At 37.6% G+C, this 18,808-nt stretch overlaps 1 protein-coding gene across 1 annotated transcript in view; it reads right to left on the bottom strand.

The window, feature by feature from the left end:
• Positions 1-4,499: 4,499 nt before the first annotated feature.
• The window catches only part of CWC27 (CWC27 spliceosome associated cyclophilin), a 270,719-nt gene continuing 256,410 nt past the window's right edge, over positions 4,500-18,808 (bottom strand). Inside the window, exon 14 of the mRNA XM_028849465.2 lies at positions 4,500-4,927. Within this exon, the coding sequence (XP_028705298.1) occupies positions 4,765-4,927 (163 nt within the window). The 3' untranslated portion in view covers positions 4,500-4,764. The remainder of the gene's footprint in view (positions 4,928-18,808) is intronic.

Here is an 18,808-nt window from a genome sequence, read left to right as displayed (position 1 = left end):
AGAGAGAGACCAGACTCCTGTCTGCATTTCATTTAGAAGCCAGTCATCTTTTCTTTTCAGGTAGGATTTCTCACCCCCAAACCAGAATACAGTTTAAAATAAATTAAATAATGAATTTATACATTATCACTTACCTGGAATAATTCAAAGAACTATAGTTATATTTCTTTCCTTTCCCCACCCAATGCTGTTTTGTTTTTTTCTTTCCCCCTGTAAGATTTGGTTGCTTCTTGAATTGGACATAGACTAATTGGGGCAAAAAACACAAGAAGCAGGGAGAGAATAAATGTGGGGCAAGTCGTTTTGGAACACTCCATCGAGAGAATCTAAAGATATAAACTGCCATAAAAATGTAGGGTACAGATATTGCTAGAACTTAGGACGGTGTGAAGTAATTACATAAAACAGAAATATGCATGAAGACTGTGATCCTAGCAAAGGGTTCAAACCTTTGTGTAAGTTCTTTAGGGCCAATGCAAGAGTTACTATAGAAGCTTTTAGCTAGAATGAAACAGAATGGGAAAAATAACCAGTTTACTGGAGCTACTTTTGGTGGCTTGAAATCAGCCATGGTGAGAGGACTTATGTTGTGGAAATCAGTAAATGCTGCAAATGAGGGCTCTTCTTTCCTTTATTAAGGAGAGCTGATTTACCAGCCTACTGATGAAGACAACTTGCACAGGGATTTCCACAGGGATTAATGAAACTCTTAGCACCTGTGACAAAGATCTCTCCCTATGGCTTTGGTGGTGGTGGTAGTGATTTTAGGGAATGACTAAATGATTACTTCTACAAATATAGGACTTTTAATGCCCATCCTAGTAAGATTTGGTGTTTCATTATTTCTCTCAGAATTCCAATTTCATCAAATCTTTATTAGAAAGGATTTCTCTACAATACGGTTCCTGTTTCACTTGTCTTCAGTAAAAGCTAAAAGAAAGGAGATAAAATATACTTGGGACAGTTAAACTTCCTGCTTTCTAGTAAGCAGAAATGATACCACCTGATAAACTGTTGAGAGTTATTGGAACAGAGACAAAGCCACAGAGAAACTAGACCTGCTTTTGTGTGTGTGTGTGTGTGAATGACAGTGTTAAAGAATGAACCTCTCTTAACTTCTCTACACCCCTTACAGACAAATTGCTTATACTGATTCAACCCTCAATGGTAACTCACTTCACACCTCCATTTTCTTTCTTGTTATCACCAAGATTAAACAGCATGTTTGGGCATTATTTTGCATTTATCTAACCTTTTCCATACAGGCCACAGGGCTACAACAGAACAGGTTTATGTACCTCACACGTCAGATCTTATCAGGGAACTTGGTAGTGACAGCTTGATAAGGACATCATAGCTTATTGAACTTGTTCTAAAAACAGCAGCAAACCACTCATCTCCTCACACTTTTTAATGCCCTTGTTCTATGGTAGCCCCATTTTTAGATGCAGCAGATGCATTACTGTGTGGCCTCAGAGGATACAGAGTGCTGAAGGCATGTGTATTATGACACCATTTCGTATTCACCTATGGCTTTGATGGTGGTGGTAGTGATTTTGGGGAATAGATGAATAAATGTTTCTTTCTACAAATCCAGGACTTCTAATACCCATCCTAGTAAGATTTGGTGTTTCATTATTTCTCTTGGAATTCAAATTTCATCAAGCTTTGCATTTTGTATTATATCATTAAAAATTCTAGAGAGATCTGCATTTGCCTCAATTACCTATTGAGAATGGAAAGGTCTAGGGTTAGTTTTAACTTTCACCTTGCCAGTGACTTCAACCAAGAGAAAAACTGGTTTGTCATAAAATGAGAAAAAAAATTGCTGGGAGCTGCTTTTCTCTTTGCTCTCCAGAATGTGCAGTATTGTCACAGACAATGAATAAGAATGTTAACTCATACAGCAAGGAAGAAATGTAAAAAACAAAACAAACAAACAAAACACCAAGGCTAACATATTTCCTTAGGATAACATCCATAGGGTAAGACACATAACATAAAAATCCCAAATATGAAATTAAAATTAAAAGACTAATTTTCTAACAGGTTTTGGTTTTTTTTGAATTGTTTTTTTTTTTTTTGGCAATTCATTTGGCTCCCACACATTCCTGTAACATTTCCAAAAGCTTTACTATGAGCACATTTCATACAATATTGAACAGATAATTCAACTACATTTTAAAGCTTTTTAAAAATTATTACTGCTTTTATTCAGTTAAGTTTATGGTGAATTTTATTATCATGGTGAAGTTCTTCTGATAAAATTCTAATCTCTGTGGAATTTCAGATCTTTCTGCTACTTGTGGTTAAAATAGGATGAGAAGCATTCAACCAAACTGATGTTTTAATTTTGTCATTCAGTTATCTTTTTAAACCTGCAAATATTATTCTCTAGTGTGTGCCCTGAAGGTCTGTGGTTTCCTCTGTTCCAGGATAACACTGCACTGGTTAAGGTAGACACAATCCAGGAGGAATGGTAGAGAAACCATAGGGTACTTCAACAGAGACAGATTTAGTGGTAATACCTTTCAGAATAACTAAGAGAGACTTTGTGAGTTTGGAAGATGAAATTCTGTTTTATCTGAAATAAAACCAATATTATAACCTTTATGGTGAGGGGAAGATGGGGTACACTTCCAAACACTGGCTTATTTTGGGGTGGCTTTGAGTCTGACCACTCTGCATTTGAGTGGGTTGACATTTTCCCAGAACACCTCAATCATAGCCCTCTCCTCCTCTTTGAAGCTCTCTCCTTCTTTCTGAAGCAAAATAGAAAGGGTTCTTGTTAGTACTGGGGGTCCTTCTGTCTTCTCACCTCAGGTTCCAGATATAATCATAAAAAAATTGTGAAATATTTCAGGTATTCCAAAATGTACAGAAAATGAGAACTGAGTACTTACCATCTAGCACTTAAAAAATAAAACATTACAAACACAAGTGAGCTCCCTGTGAATTCCTTCTCAGAGGTAAACACTATTTCCACATGTATTTTTATACTTTTCTACATATGTGTACATCCATAAACAATATATCATAATGGTCTTAATTTTTATATGGGTGGTTCCTTTTTTTCCACATTAAAGGTCTGCTACTACATATAGCTCTGATTTACTGATTTTCACCTCTATGAAGTATTCCATAGTATGAGTATTCAACAACCTATTTATCCATTCTTTGGTTGATGCTTTAGTGTATAACTTAGTACTCCTCTCCTTGAGCAATATGTGAGAATTTCTTTAGGATTCCTAGGACCTAGATTTAGAATTTTTGGGTTATTGGATATACACATTTTTAACTTCACTAGATATTGCCAATATCAAAAGAGGTGGAACCACCAGCAGTGAGGCCCATCCGTTTAACGAGCCCTCGGGGTCTAAAGTTTCAGATTCAGTAGTCTGAAGGAGAGGTGGTAGTGGTGGGTAGTATGGCTGAGAAGTTACATTTCTGACATGTTCTGAAGTGATGCTACTGCTGTAGTGTTGCATCTGGGATTACATTTTGAGAACCAGTGCTCTATGCTCTAGAGAAAGTTTATCAGATTACATTCTGAAAGAGAGAGCTGATGAGACACAATCTGAAAAGAAGTAGCTGGTGACGTTTTATCAGGCTAGTGAAATTAGCCTGTGAGGTAATTTTAGCATTCAGACTGTAGTATATAATATAGATAATATACAGTAAATAACCAGTATGGGCTGGTTGCAGTGGCTCATGCCTGTAATCCTAGCACTCTGGGAGGCATAGGCAGGTGGATCACCTGAGGTTGGGAATTTGAGATCAGCCTGGCCAACATGGAGAAACCCCGTCTTTACTAAAAATACAAAATTAGCCAGCCATGGTGGCGCATGCCTGTAATCCCTGCTACTTGGGAGGCTGAGGCAGAAGAATTGCTTGAACCCAGGAGGCGGAGGTTGTGGTGAGCTGAGATCGCGCCATTGCACTCCAGCCTGGGCAACAAGAGCGAAACTCCGTCTCAAAAAAAACAAAAAACAAAAAACGAGTATGAATGATTGTCATCAAAAGCTAAATTCTTAATGAGTTTTTATTGTCAGAATGGGACCTCTGCATGTGCTCTTGGTATCACTGTGCTGAGAAGGGCAGAGGAGTGGGCAGGGGGCCAGGTGTCAGGCTGGGCATGCAGTGAGCCTGGCTGATGTTACTTAGAGTGTTAACATATCTTGACTGTGTCCATAAAACGCAGGCACTGGCCTGAATGGAGGTGTGAATGTTCACTTGGGGGTTCCTCAAGACTGAAGGCATGAGGCTATTGAGTTGTGCTGGCTTGGATATTTTGAATATTTATATACAAAAAACCCCATCCATATTTATATTCTATATTTTATTTAAAATCTTTTATTATATTCCGGAGTTAGTGAAAGGGAGGTTTCCCACAAATACTCTTTCTGTAAGAACTTCTTATTAAAAAATCTTGAAAAGGAAGCCTTCATATATTTTAGGGTAAAAGGACACAAACAGGCTTGCACAGTCTGGAATGGTTAACATGTAATGTGGAAGGAAAGTTATTTTATTTCAGATTTAGCAATATAAAAGGTCAGCTAGGAAAAAACGCATGTACCAGTAACCAAAAGCATTTGCTTACATCATTCCACAATTTGCAAAACAAGATAATTGTTTTTCAAAACCAGACAACAGGTTCAAAAATACTTCTTTTCACACCCCTAAGTGATGCTGTTGGGAACAATGGCTGTTACAAGGCCATTGCAGGCACATTTCCAGCAAGTTCTGGTTATCATTATTCTCATTTTATCTTCTTTCTTTTTTCTCTCTCATCAGCTTTTTGCTTTCTTCCCTCCTTCTTTTATTCACTGGATTCCGAGGATCATAGATTTCAAATGTATCTGAGTCTTGCATGCTTGCATCTTTCACTTTTCTGCTTTTATCCTCAAACTGAAGTACATGTGACATCCTAAAGAGGGAGAGAGATAGTTCAGTGATTCTTGCATGGGAACTTAAAGTAGAAATTCTATACTCTACTATCATTGACATAATGAACCATAAGCGTACGGAACACCAAGATGGGTTTGTTGTTTACTGGTGCTTACACCACATGGAAACCAACTTCTCAGAAAACTCTTAAATTTGAAAAACATGTCTGGAGTTTGTTTTGCTGGTTTATATTTCTAGTAGAGAATCTCTTTGCCTCAGTCTTTACTTGAGGTTTCTTTCCTGATGGGAGGTTAAGAGAGTTCTATACAGAAGTGTTCCTCAAAGTAAACTCAGAGGACACTGTCTGCTTCCTTTAAAGAACACATTCCTTTAGCCAGAGTGAGTCAGGTTGCAGAGCAAAACTCAAGACAATAAGCCAGCCCTGTCTGATTTTTAAAAATTTCAACAGTTACATGGGTCAAGAGTAGGGAATACATTAAGATAATTTAAAAATGATGTTCAAATGGTGTTATGACTCTCTTTCCTGGGGAATTGCTGGTTTAAAAAATATTTTCTTTATACAAAAGGAAACTAAACTTTTGACATAACTCTATGGACTAATTTCTTCTATTGTTGATTACAACAAATCTAACCAATCCTGCTCTCTTCATTAAAAGCTTACTGGTCTTAAGGTATCAGCATATGCTGGAATCCTGAGAGGTCATAAGCTAGCTATCTTTAGGATCAGTTAAATATGTTAGTAATTAGCTGTGCCCCATATGAGGTGCCAGCAATAAACAGAGAAGTCAAAAGAGCAGACTTCAGAACAGTTGAATGAATTTGGAAAGAGAAAAGTTCAATTTTTTTTTTTTTTTGAGATGGTGTCTCACTTTGTTGCCCAGGCTGGAGTGCAGTGGCATGATCTCGGCTCACTGCAACCTCCACCTCCTGGGTTCAAGTGATTCTCCTGCCTCAGCCTCCCAAGTAGCTGGGACTACAGAGATGTGCCACCATGCCTGGCTCATTTTTTGTATTTTTAGTAGAGACGGGGTTTCACCATGCTGACCAGGCTGGTCTCGAACTTCTGATCTTGTGATCTGCCTGCCTTGGCCTCCCAAAGTGCTGGGATTACAGGTGTGAGCCACTGCGCCTGGCGAGAAGTTCAATTTTTATAAAAATAAAACCAAAGTCTTAAGTCTTTTCCTACCGTTATACCCTATACACTTTTCTTCATCACAGCAGAAACGGTTAAACTGTAGGATTAATACTTCTTACATGCCTGTTGTAACTTTCAGATGAAACCCTAATATCTTTTCCCCCATATAAGCAGAGATCTGGGTAGTAGGTAGGCAGTAGTGAAGATCCCTCACTCTTTTCTCTCTACAGCAGCACAAATAATGACTGAAATTTACTTGTGTGGCAAATTCCCATGGGTATACCTAGATTTTTGAAGAATCCTAAAAAGATTTTAGGAGGGAAACAAAATGTCACAATTCTAGTGATATCATCGTTACTAAGGGTTTAGTAGCTGCTGCTCACCAGGGCTGGTGAGTTGAGGCTTATGTACCATTTCTACCTTCTTTTGTCTCACCTGAGAAAACTTACTGGAACGCAATAAGTAGAAATGATATATATGGATGATCTAGAATCCACTTTAATTTACTGAATAAGTCACATTCACATTTTTATACTTCATTATTATTATTATTATTATTTTTGAGATGAGATCTTGCTATGTTTGATGGTCTCGAACTCCTGGGCTCAAGTGAACACCTTGCCTCAGCCTCCCAAGGAGCTGGGATGACAAGCATGTGCCACCATGCTTGGAACTATATTATTAATGATACATTATTTGTATCAAATTTCATAACTGATCTCAATACCTGAACATGTGGAGTTGCTGACTTTTTATACTTCCATTCCTTTAGCAGACACCCTTATTTAGAAAATGTATTGTACAGTCGTTGCAAAATCTAATTTTCTAGTGTTTTCAATTTCCTACAGCTTTTAGGTATTAGCTTCTGAAAGTAAGACAATCTCTAACTCCCAGAAAAACGCTGACTGTTCGACAGCCATGGTATTAAGTAAGCCACTAGAACCAGTTGGAAAAATAATTAAACCAGATTTATGCAATTAATGCTATCTCGCCAAGGTCTAAATAATCAGTGACAACTCACTTCAGTAAATACACCACTGAAAGCCAATTAACCAGTGATAGCTACATGCTTTTGAAATTTGGCCCATCAGTTGCAGACTCGCTCCAGTGATTGTGCTTCTGAAAGCCAGCCAGTCAACAAGAGTCTCTTTCGAATAATGGGGCTTTTGAGGCTGACAGCTGCCCCTAAACAATTCCTGACCCCAAAACACTATGTAAGATTTGCAGCCTGCTTTGCTTGGAGACACTGTGCCTAAAAAGCACAGCGCCTCTTTACTTAAGTAATAAATTAAGCCTTTTTTCGTCCAGTTATTGAGAGGTAGCCTTTTTCTTCAACACTTCTTACAATCTTTGCTGCATCCCCCATAATATGCACCATTTAAAAGTGTAATATTACCACTGATGAGAAGTAGGTGCAGAAGAATGGTGGGACTCCTGTTAAAGGTCCTTTACCACACATCAGGGGGCGTCTAGACCCCTCTGCTGCACTTCAGTACATGCTTAGCAGCAGCTTTCCAAGTGCTTACGGCCTGGCTGTGTTGATGTCTAAACCAACACCAGTGTAGCTGGAATCATATGCCCTTTAAAACAATTTCATCAATACTCCTGGACTGATATGAGAAAACAAACTTACTGTCTTATTAATACCTCTTCATATACATATTCTTCTATTTAAAAAATTATCCTGTTCTCTGCCCAGAAATACAGATGGTTTTTTGTAATATCCATTTCTAGTAGGGATTCTCCATGTTTCAAAAATGACTTGATCAGAATTTGTCAATTAAGAATATAAAACGGCACCTTTTTCCTTTCTATGCCATGAGAGAATTTTGCAACTATTGGATTTAGTCGGCTCTGCTATAAAAAATGATCTCTAGACACATGAATAACAGCGCAAAGTCCACAAGAAGAAACAGATTTCCTTACAAATTTGAAAAAAAACAGAGAGCTGTAAGTTAAAGGAGCTGTCTTTTTCAACTGTTTGTTTCATACACCACTGCACTAAGCAAGTCCAACATTTTGATTAATAACAAACCTAAACCCAGAGGAAAGAAAGGGCTATCAGCTTACAAACTACTTCAGCTTTAATATCATAATACTTAGCATGGCTGGTTACTTGGCAATAATATTTAATCTTTAATAGAAATAAAAGCATAATCAAAATACTTCATCCATTTATCTTTCAACATGCTTTGGTCACTTCATTGTGAAAAGCAAAACAAAACAGTTATTATGATTTTCAGCATAATAAATTCCTGACCTACGTGCCTCTATAAATCACAGACTGTGCGAACTGAAAGCATGCCTGCACTTTGCAGTCTCCTGTGAGGATACACAATAAGACTCAGAATACAGACTCAATATGAGTCAAGGGGGTCTGATAGTTTACAATCACGTATATCCCAATAACTCAATACTATCCACTCTGTGGCTGGTTATGGAATTGGCCCAAAAACAGTAGTGAATTTTTTTGGAATTAATTACACACTGATCATTTGCATATGAAATTTGTAGAGCTTGTTCACTTGAAGGCAAAGACAACAATTTAGATTTGATTAATAAAAAATTTCACATAGGCTCAGATTCTCAAATAACATTGACTTTACAGTGTGTTACAATCTTATATATATAGTGTATACATAAAATATACAGTTATATATAATATATACCTATATATTACATATGGTATATAGTATATACCACATATATAATATATAATCTATTATATATTATAGTATATAGTATATATTATATATATATAGTGTGTTAAAATATGGAGGTTTACTATTTTCACAGAGGTTGTGTCTGACAAGAAAGTGGTTTTTTTGTTATTGTTTTTGGTGTTTTTTGGTATGGAGCTATGTAAAATTATAAACAGAAGTAAACAACGGATTTTTCAAAAAGGACCTAGACCTTGACTGGCCTCACTAACTTCTTATCCAGTTTTTAAAGTTCTCCCACAATTGTGAAATACACTAAGATACAATAGCTATTTGTATCAATGGGAAATATCAAGAGAGGAACTGATTCTCAGACACTTAATAAGTAGCCCAATACAGAATTCCAATATTAGCAATTCATTTCTGATTTAAATGAGTTTAAATTATTTACACTTATATAATGTAAATAGCTATCTTTTTCACTGGGAAGTCTACAAACCTCTTCCTCCCACATCCAAGCTACACTAACTTAGGAACTTATCACTTGATTGTTGCAGGTGTCCTAATTGTTCTACATCTGTCCTATTTCCTTCCCAGATCCAAAGCTTAAAAAATAATCTTTCTTACACATTTCTTTCACAGCGTTTTTTTGATCAGAAACTGCTGGTTATCATATTAGACTGAAATAAATACCTCAGTCTACCCTTAAAAGCCCTCCAACAACTGGGTAGGGTGCTTCAGCTTTGGTTCTGGGTGAGTGCAGTAGTGTAGACTTCTTAGCCTGTAATCAGTTTCAGTGTTGTCTGTGAGTTCCTCGGTGATTAGGCTGTACTTGTTAGTGTAGGCTGTGGTGAGGCTTCTTTGGGTATAGGGACACCAGGTGGGCTGATCCATGGGTACCAGTACTGGCAGTATCCTCAAGTTCCTAGCTGGCATGCCCCGCACCAGCAGCAGCAGGTGGCAAAATGGTACCCAGGCTCCCAGATGGCACATTTGGGCACCCATGGCAGTGGCTATGGGTGGGGCAGATTAATCCCCACACCCCCAGATGGTACTTGCAGGCACTGACGGTGGCAGTGGGGAAGGTTGATCCCCGGGCCCCAGGATGGCATGCTCATGGACATGCACATGTGGCAGTAGCAGGGCAGACTTGTTCTCAGGCCCCACATGACACCTGTGGGCATTGGCAATGGCAATGGCAGACAGAGCATGCCTAACCTCAGGCCCCTGGATGGTACATATGAGTACCCATAGCAATGGACAGGGCAGGTCAGTCCCCAGACCCCAGATAATGTGTGCAGATACCAGTGGTGGTGACAAGGGGCAGGCCTGTCCTCAGTCCCCCAGACAACATGTATAGGTGCCAACAGTAGTAGATGAGGCAGTCTGATTCCCTCTTCCCTGGACAACACACATGGCACTAACAGTGGGTGGAATAAACCTCTCTAAACCCTGTAGTTTCTTAATTCCTAAAGAATCTTTGAACAATTATGAAAAGAGAACCTTAAGTTACTTGTAATCAGTAATAGAGAAAAGCCCTAAAATTAAATATTCATAAGGCTTTTCCTAAAAATTACATTTGATAGTTATAAAATACAGAAATAAAAGCATCCAAGTAATATTTTAATATATACTCTAGAAATCCTACGAAAATATCAAAAATTTAAAACAAAACAGCCATTTATATTTTAAGCAGTAGCCAAAGCAAACTGAGAATCATAGGAGAAAAACTGATTTTGATATTTTGGGTTAATAATGTCATCATTCTGTATATAGCTTGTCTTAATTAACTCATTTGAAATGAATCTAAAGCTTTGTGATTTTTGTGTTACTTGTGATTTCTTAACATCATAATAAGTGCCAAATGTTTGTTAGCATAGTCAACAATTATCCAGACACTATTTTGTTCTTTGTTTTACAATAGCTGCAAAAGTACCTTTAAAGGTATTAGTCATATTTAGGCTTCCAAATTTTCCAGTGAACTAGAAATCTGGCTTCAGCTTGGCAACTAATTCTGAGACCTTCAGTAGCTTCTCTTTAGTTGCTCATTTGTAAAATGGAATAGAGGAAGCTAAGTTATTTGCACATTTAAAGAATTCAAGGCTATCTACCAAAAGTTCTGAGAGGTCAGTATTGTCCCTAGATACAAAATAAGTACACAAAAAGTCATCGTTGCTCTGAAATAACCACTTAGAAAACATAATTTTTAAGACTCTAACTCACCAAATATAAATTATCTGGCAATAATCTTTATAAAGATTTATTAAAATCTTTATGTAAAATTAAGAAAACTGTAACCTATTAAAGGAGTACATTGATATACTATGTTTCTAGGATACTTAATTTTTGACAAAAACCAAATTACCTAAAAATTATTTTATAAACCTAATATAATTCAAATAAAAATACCAGTAAAAGGAGGGAGAGAAACATGCAAACAAATATAGCCATAAAATGTTCTAATAAAGAGTAGGGAAACATAATTTCTCACTCCTTAGGTATGGGGGTTATGCATGGTGACATCCTTTCAAAGTGTACATCATGGAAAGCAAGAAATAAAGAGTAACTTCAAGCAGAAAAGATAACTGTTAGGTATTGGGCTTAATACTTGGATGATGAAATAACATGTACAATAAACTCCCATGACACAAGTTTATGTATGTAATAAACCTTCACATATACCCCTAAGCCTAAAATACACATTTATTAAAAAAGAAAGAAATAAAGAAAAGAAAAGAAAGGATAATTTTGCCGTGTAGAAACCTGTCAAGCACTACCTTAGTGAAGTGATCAAGGTCAACATTAACAGTCAGAAATCATGTTGCTAGTATGTACCCTTCAAATGATGTGATGCTAATGCCATTTTACATCTAAGGCCTTTCTCCCAGAAACCCATAAGCCCAGTCTTATCATGAGAAAAATGTCGAATTGCAGCCATATGACATCTGACCAGTATACCTCAAAACTGTCAAGGTGATCAAAAACAATGAAATTCTGAAAGCTTGCCACAGCCAAGAGTAGGCTAAGGAGACATGACAACTAAATGTAATATGGTATCCTGAATGGGATTCAGGAACAGAAAAAGGATATCAACTAAAAGCTAAGGGTATTGGTCTACTTGGGTTGCTATAAACAAGATATCACAGACTGGGTAGCTTAAACAACATTTATTTTCTCACAGTACTGTATGTTGGAAGTCCAAGATCAAGATGCTAGTAGGGTTGGTTTCTGGTGAGGTGTCTTTTCCAGGCTTGCAGACAGCCATCTTCTTGCTGTATCCTCACATGGTCTTTCTTCTGTGCACATGTGCTCATCATGTCTCATCATTTTCTTATAAAGATACAAGTCCTATTGGATTGCTGTCCCACCCTTATGACCTTATTTAATCTTAATTATCTGCTTAAAGGCTCTGTCTTCAAATATGGTCACATAGTATATTTGTATGTATATGTATGAATGTATTCAATGTATGAATTTTGCAGGAGCACAATTTGATCCATAACACTAAAGAAATCTAAATAAACTTCAGACTTTACTTAATAACAACCTATCAGTATTGCTTCATTGAGTATAACAAGTATACCATACTAATGTAAGATGTTAGTAATACACCAAAGTAGTCTGAGGGTACAAGAACTCTCTGTACTATTTGCTCAATTTTGTGTAAATCTGAACTGTTCTAAAAATAGTCTACTAAAAAATATACAAATTTTGAGACATAGGTTTAAAAATGAGTAACAGGGTCATGATCTTTCCCAGTCAGATGCCTAAGTATACTACAGAGTTACAATAATTAAAGCAGCAGTGTACTGTACAGGGTGGATTATTTAAGAAATGAAGTTGGGACAGTGAGTTAGCCATATGGGGCAAATAATTAAATTAGAACTTTATCCGACCCAATATACTAAAACAAACTTCTGAATTGATGAAAGATTAACAAACGAAAAAAGAAGGAAGTGCTAGAAGAAAATATAGGTGGATATTTACATGGTCTTGATGTAGGAAATGATGTGCCTATGTATTGCAGTAGTTCTTAATGAGTTATGGTAATTTTTATTTACTTTTTTTCTTGCCTCTCAGGATTGTCCTACTTTGCAAAAAGAAAAACAAAAACAGTGAATGTATATTGCTTAAGCTATGAAAGTTATAAAAATAAAATAACATTTCTATAATTCTTTGATTCTATAAATAGTATCTGCTCTCTGAATGGCTTAAGTCTAGTGTAGATAGGACATATTTAGAAATATACATATAAACCCAAAGTGAGTTGGGATCAAATAAGTTATATGTGTATGATGATGTACACAAAACATTTTGAAAGGGTTATGTAGTTGTCTTTGCCCATTTATATTTCCATAAAAGGAATGCCTGATGCTGGGCAATTTATTAAAAAAAAAAAAGAGAGAGAGGCTTATTTGGCTCACAGCTCTTCAGGCTATACAAAAAGGATGGCACCAGGATCTGCTTCTGGCAAGGGCCTCAGGCTGCTTCCACTCATGGTAGAAGGCAAAGGGGAGGTGGCATGTGCAGAACACATCATGAGAGGAGAGTGAGAGTGAAAGGGAAGGTGCCAGGTTCTTTTTAACAACCAGCACTCAAGGAGACTCCATAGCAACTACTAGAGTGAGAGCTCACTGATTACCACAAGATCAGCACCAAACCATTCATGAGGGATCCGCCCGCATGACCCAAACACTTCCCACCAGGCCCTACTTCCAACACTGGGTATCAAACTTCAACATGAGACTTGGCAGAGCCAAGGAAACCATATTCAAACCACAGTAGCAGTATTATAGAGTATTATAAAAATGTAAATATTCATGTAAGCACAGTTTATATGCAACACATAGATACACTATTATAGACTGAATTTTGTCTCCCTAAAATTCATATGTTGAAGCTCTAACTGCCAATATGATGGTATTTGGAGGTGGGGTCTTTGGAAGGAAATGCTTAGGTTTAAATGAGGTCATGAGGGTGCCCCCGCTTTCCCCTCTTCCCCGTGTTGTGATTAGTGTCCTCATAAGGAAGGAAGAAACTAAAACTCTCTCTCTCTGGCACATACTGAGGAAAGCTCATGTAAGGACACAGTGAGAAGGCAGCCATTTGCAATCCGAGGAGAGAGCCCTCACCAGACACTGACTGATGGCACCTTGATCTGGGACTTCTGTCTGCGAGAAAATAAATTGCTGTTGTTTAAGGCACTCAGGCCATGGTATTTTGTTATGGCAGCCCAAGCTAACTAAGACACAAAGTACAAAATAAGTTAAAATGATAATAAATGTTTGGACTGCACTTTGCCATTTGCAAAGCCCTTTCGAATCCATGATGTTTGATCCTCAGGCCACGTGAGGTAAATAGGGTGCACATTACCACCCCTCTTCACAGGTGAGGAAACTGAGGCCTGAGAAGCAATGTGACTTTCGCCAGCCACAGTGACTGAATGTAACTCAAATCAAACTCAGGGCTTCTGAGTGCACACCACAGAGGTTTCATAGAAGGTGTTAAAGAAATTCAAAGGCAGGAACAGATCCTGAGGCCCAGGGCAGTCAGAAAAGAATTCTAGGAGGAAATGGGAATTAAACTGGGCTTTGAAAAGACCGGGGACATACACCAGTGGGAAGGAGGTGGAAAGGCGTCCCAGAGAAGTGACGTGGACTGAAGTATGCTGTAGCTCATCTATGACACAGAGCAGGGTATGGTCCTTTCAAAGGATCAAACATGGGTAAAACTTGAAAATTGGTCTTGCTGAGATTCTTTTTCTTAAAATAAAAAGGCTGGTTTTGTTTTTTAAATACAAGTCTCCTTTCAACCCTACCCCTAAAAATTTAAATCCAATTCATTAAAGTTTGTAATCCATAGTCCCATAGAATGACAATCTTAAGTAATATAGGAGCTATTTTGTTAGGTTTCTTGGAATTCTAACTTAACAGAGAAATGAGAAGCTGTCAACATAGTACACTAACACAGTACAGAGATAAATTTTGTGTATGGCAAAGTTTCGTAAAGAATGGTAAGGTCTTTCAACCCACATGGGGAAGGCTGTATGAGGACAATATATGTACTTTCTCCCACCTCAAAGGCTAATCATACACTAGATAGATGTCAGTCTTCAAGCAGTTTAACTGGTCCGTTTGAGAAAGATAAGCATTGAATTTTCATACCATAAAGTTAGTAGTAGTAGAAATACCTTGTTTCAGCTTTTTGAGTAACTTATTAGCCTTTTCTCTGGCATTATCATGTAAGAGTTTATAAACATAATTGCTCAGTGATTTGGAATTATGTATTAATACTATCAAGGAGCAAGGTGAACAAAACCAGAATTCTAGTCAAAGGTTTTGGAGGTGGCTGGCTACTCAGAAACATTTATTTATTCAGCATACATTTATTGAGGGCATTCTTTTTGGCAAGCATTGCTGGCTAGTGCTGGTACAAAGGCCAATAACAGAGCCACCATAGAGCCGAGTATGGTGGCACATGTCTGTAGTTCCAACTGCTTGGGTGGCAGAGGCAAGAGGATCACTTGAGCCCAGCAGTTCAGAGCTATAATGCACTATGATTACTTGAATAGCCACTGCACTCCAGCCTGGGCAACATAGCAAGACCCCATCTCAACAAAAAAGCAGAGCTGCCACCCTCAAGAGCACCTGCAGCCTAGTAAGGGAGACAGCAGTTACACTGTAGTATGAGGAAGACTAAACCAGAGAGATATTCAAGATTCTCTGCAAGACCAGAAGAGGGTCTTAACCCTGGGGGAGAAAGAACGGGTCAGACCAGGAAAGGAATCAGGAACCATTTCTAAGATGGAGATAACACTTCAGCTAACTGAGACAGAGAAGTGTATAGGGTATATAGAGGCAGCAAGGAAGAAGGGGAGTGCAGGCGTTTGTTCAGGAAACTTGAAAGAATTGGGACGTCTGGAGCATAGATGTGATGGGGGAAGGAGATGTAACAGGTCGGAGAGGGAAGCAAAAGCCAGATTATAGAAGCCACGTTAGGAATTTGGGTTTTCTTGTGTAGACAATGGAGAGCCACCAAAGGATTTAAAACAGAAGAGTTTTTGTGGCTACATTTGCATTTCTGAAAAATATTATTGACCACAAGGTAGTCCTTAGTAATTCGATGGCTGAGAGGAGATTGCCAGATACCCACCCTTGCAGAGGCAGCCTACGGGCCCTTGGCTCTGCTCCTTTTGAACTTCCAGCTGAATGAGGTGTCCCTGCTTAGCATCCCTATTTTAGGAAGAACTAGAAGAAACTGGAACTGAGATTTCAGATAGCACTGATTAAAGGCAATAAGGAGATCAAAATTTATAGAAGAAATTAATGCTTTTTTTGGTGTGTGTGTAAGCAAGCATTCACCTAAAAGAGTGGTGCCTTTTCCCAAAGATGCTCCCACATTGCTCAAGACATTTCTGGAGTTTCTCTTTTGGAATTTCTTTAATGTCCAACCTGGATTCATGTCTTTTTATGGTTGCATTTTTTAAATTGTATACTCCAAAATAAGCACTACTCTTATCTGATTTCTTATCTTCCTTACTAGACCTATCACTGAATTGACTTTTGATGTATTCCCAAAGTTAAATCCATCTTTACAGGATGAAAGTTTGTTACCTCTGAAGACATTGAAGAAAGTATCTGGTCAAGAAGTTATCAGCTATGAGTTTCTTGACCCTAAGTCTGAGAGACTGCCTGTGAAACAGCGGTGATAATAATCTTTTTCCTGCCCCGCCCCCACATATTCAGTTATTGTAAAGATGCTACCAGACAACATGAGAAAGCTTGTTGTAGAGTGCTGCATCAGTGAGTGCTATTTTTGTTGTCTCACAGTTTGTAGGCAATTCCAAACTGTGCATTTACCACATCGTGGTGTGTGTCTGTATGTTCTTACAGATTGTTTACTTCGTGAGAGTAGGGCCTGGGTCATATTTGGTTTTGTTTCACCAGTGTCCGGCATTGGCATCATGCGTTAAAAGCCCCCAGATGTTTTTTGAATGAATAATTGAGTCTAGCTCATTGCCTTTTCCTCAAATCACATATATCAGAAATAAATAATGCGCTTGAGATTATTCAGTTCAAATAATAGACTCAGAGCTACCTGAGTTTCTTTGAGTAGTTTGTCATTAGGAACCAGCTGATCTCCATCTCCGAAGGGGCAAGGACAAAGGGCTAATGAAATCAGTCAGTCTGAAAGCATAAAGGCTCTTAAGCTTTATTTCTGTGCCCTTTACTTTGACTGCATTTAAAAATAACTAGGAACATTTTTTAAAATTACTGATACTGGGACCCCATCCCAGGACAATTAAATCAATACCTCTGGAGTTGGAAGCCTGGCACTGATAGTTTTTAAAGCTACTTGGTGATTTTTAACATGCAACCTGCATCTGATGCAGGCGCTCTAGAAATATGCTTTGAGAAACATTGCTTTATACAAATAAAAAATTTAAAAAAGGGGGGGGCCCTTCTGTCTACTTCTACATCAGGTGCTATAGGAGATGGAAAAGAACATAAGGCATGTTCCCACTGCAGTCTATTGAGGGAATAGAAACTAGCAATCACTAATATAAGTGAGTGGAAAAGCAACTATCAGTATTTGCTGAGCTATGAGAGATGATGAAAACAGACTTATGCTGAGCCTGAGACTTTCTGCAGAGGCTGGTAGATGTTTTAGGGAGTCTGTCATCAAAATATAAGATAGTCTCTACCCACAAAAGGAAGCTGACTCTTAGCTTAGCAAGCCTTCTAGTACCAGCCAACAGGCCTGACGAGTACAAAGGGTCTGAAGGCCTTATTCCCAACACAAATCACCATGTTTGGCTCCGGGAATGCAACAGTGAACAAGACTCAAACCGTCTCAAACAACTGAGTCTGTTCACAATCAAGTGAACAGGCAATTACTAAATGGGGAGAATTAATGAAAGAAATGAAATAAGGTTGGTGAGATAGGAAGCACCAGTTGTTGGAGGGCTTTTAAGGGTAGACTGAGGTATTTATTTCAGTCTAATATGATAACCAATAGTTTCTGATCAAAAAATGCTATAAAAGAAATGTGTAACAAAAGAAACATTGGAAACTGTACAAATGCATGAAAATTAAACAACATGCTCCCAAATGACCACTGAATCAATGAAGAAATTAAGGAGAAAATAAACTTGTTTAAACAAATGAAAATGGAAATACAAGAAACCCAAACTTATGGAATACAGGAAAAGCAGTGCAAGACGGAAGCTTATAGCAACAATCACCAACATCAGAAAAGTAGAAGGATTTATGCACCTCAAGGAATTAAAAAGCAAAAACAAACCAAACCCTAAATTAGTAGAAACAAGGAATTAATAAAGATCAGACAGAATTAAACACAACAGAGACTACAAACAATACAAGTAATCTGCAAAATGAAAAGTTGGTTTTTTGAAAAGATAAACAAAATAGATAAACTGTTAGCAAGATTAACAAAGAAAAACAGAAAAATGCCCAAAATAAATAAAATGAGAAAGAAGGAGACATTATAATTAATGCAACAGAAATAGAAAGGATCTTAAAGGCTACTGTGAACTATATGCTAGCAAATTAGAAGCCTAGAGAAATACGGATAAATTCTTAAGACACATACGACCTCCCAAGATTGAACCAGGAATAAATAGAAAACCTGAGCAGACCAGTAAAAGCAATGGAATTGAATCAGTAATAAGAAATTTCCCAACAAAGAAAAGCTCATGTTTTACTGCTGAATTCTACCAAAAGTATAAAGAACATACACTATATTTTTTGTCAAGTTAGTCCAAAAAATTGAAGATAAAAGAATTCTTCCTAATTCATTCTATAAGACCAGCACTACCCGGTAACCAAAACAAGACAAGGACATAACAAGAAAAAGAAAACTACAGGCCACTATCAGTGATGAACACAGATACAAAAGTTCACAACAAAATACTAGCAAAGCATGACAACAATGCATCAAAAAGATAATACACACCATGATCAGGTGGGATTCATCCCAGGGATGCAGGTATGGTTCAACATACACAAATCAATAAATGTAATACATCACATTAACAGAATGAAGGACCAAAATTATACGATCGTCTTGATTGATGCAAGAAAAG

Source organism: Macaca mulatta, chromosome 6, assembly GCF_049350105.2.
Source record: "Macaca mulatta isolate MMU2019108-1 chromosome 6, T2T-MMU8v2.0, whole genome shotgun sequence".
Lineage (NCBI taxonomy): Eukaryota > Metazoa > Chordata > Mammalia > Primates > Cercopithecidae > Macaca > Macaca mulatta.
The sequence above is the reverse complement of the archived record's forward strand: the minus strand, read 5'-3'. Positions and strand labels throughout refer to the sequence as shown.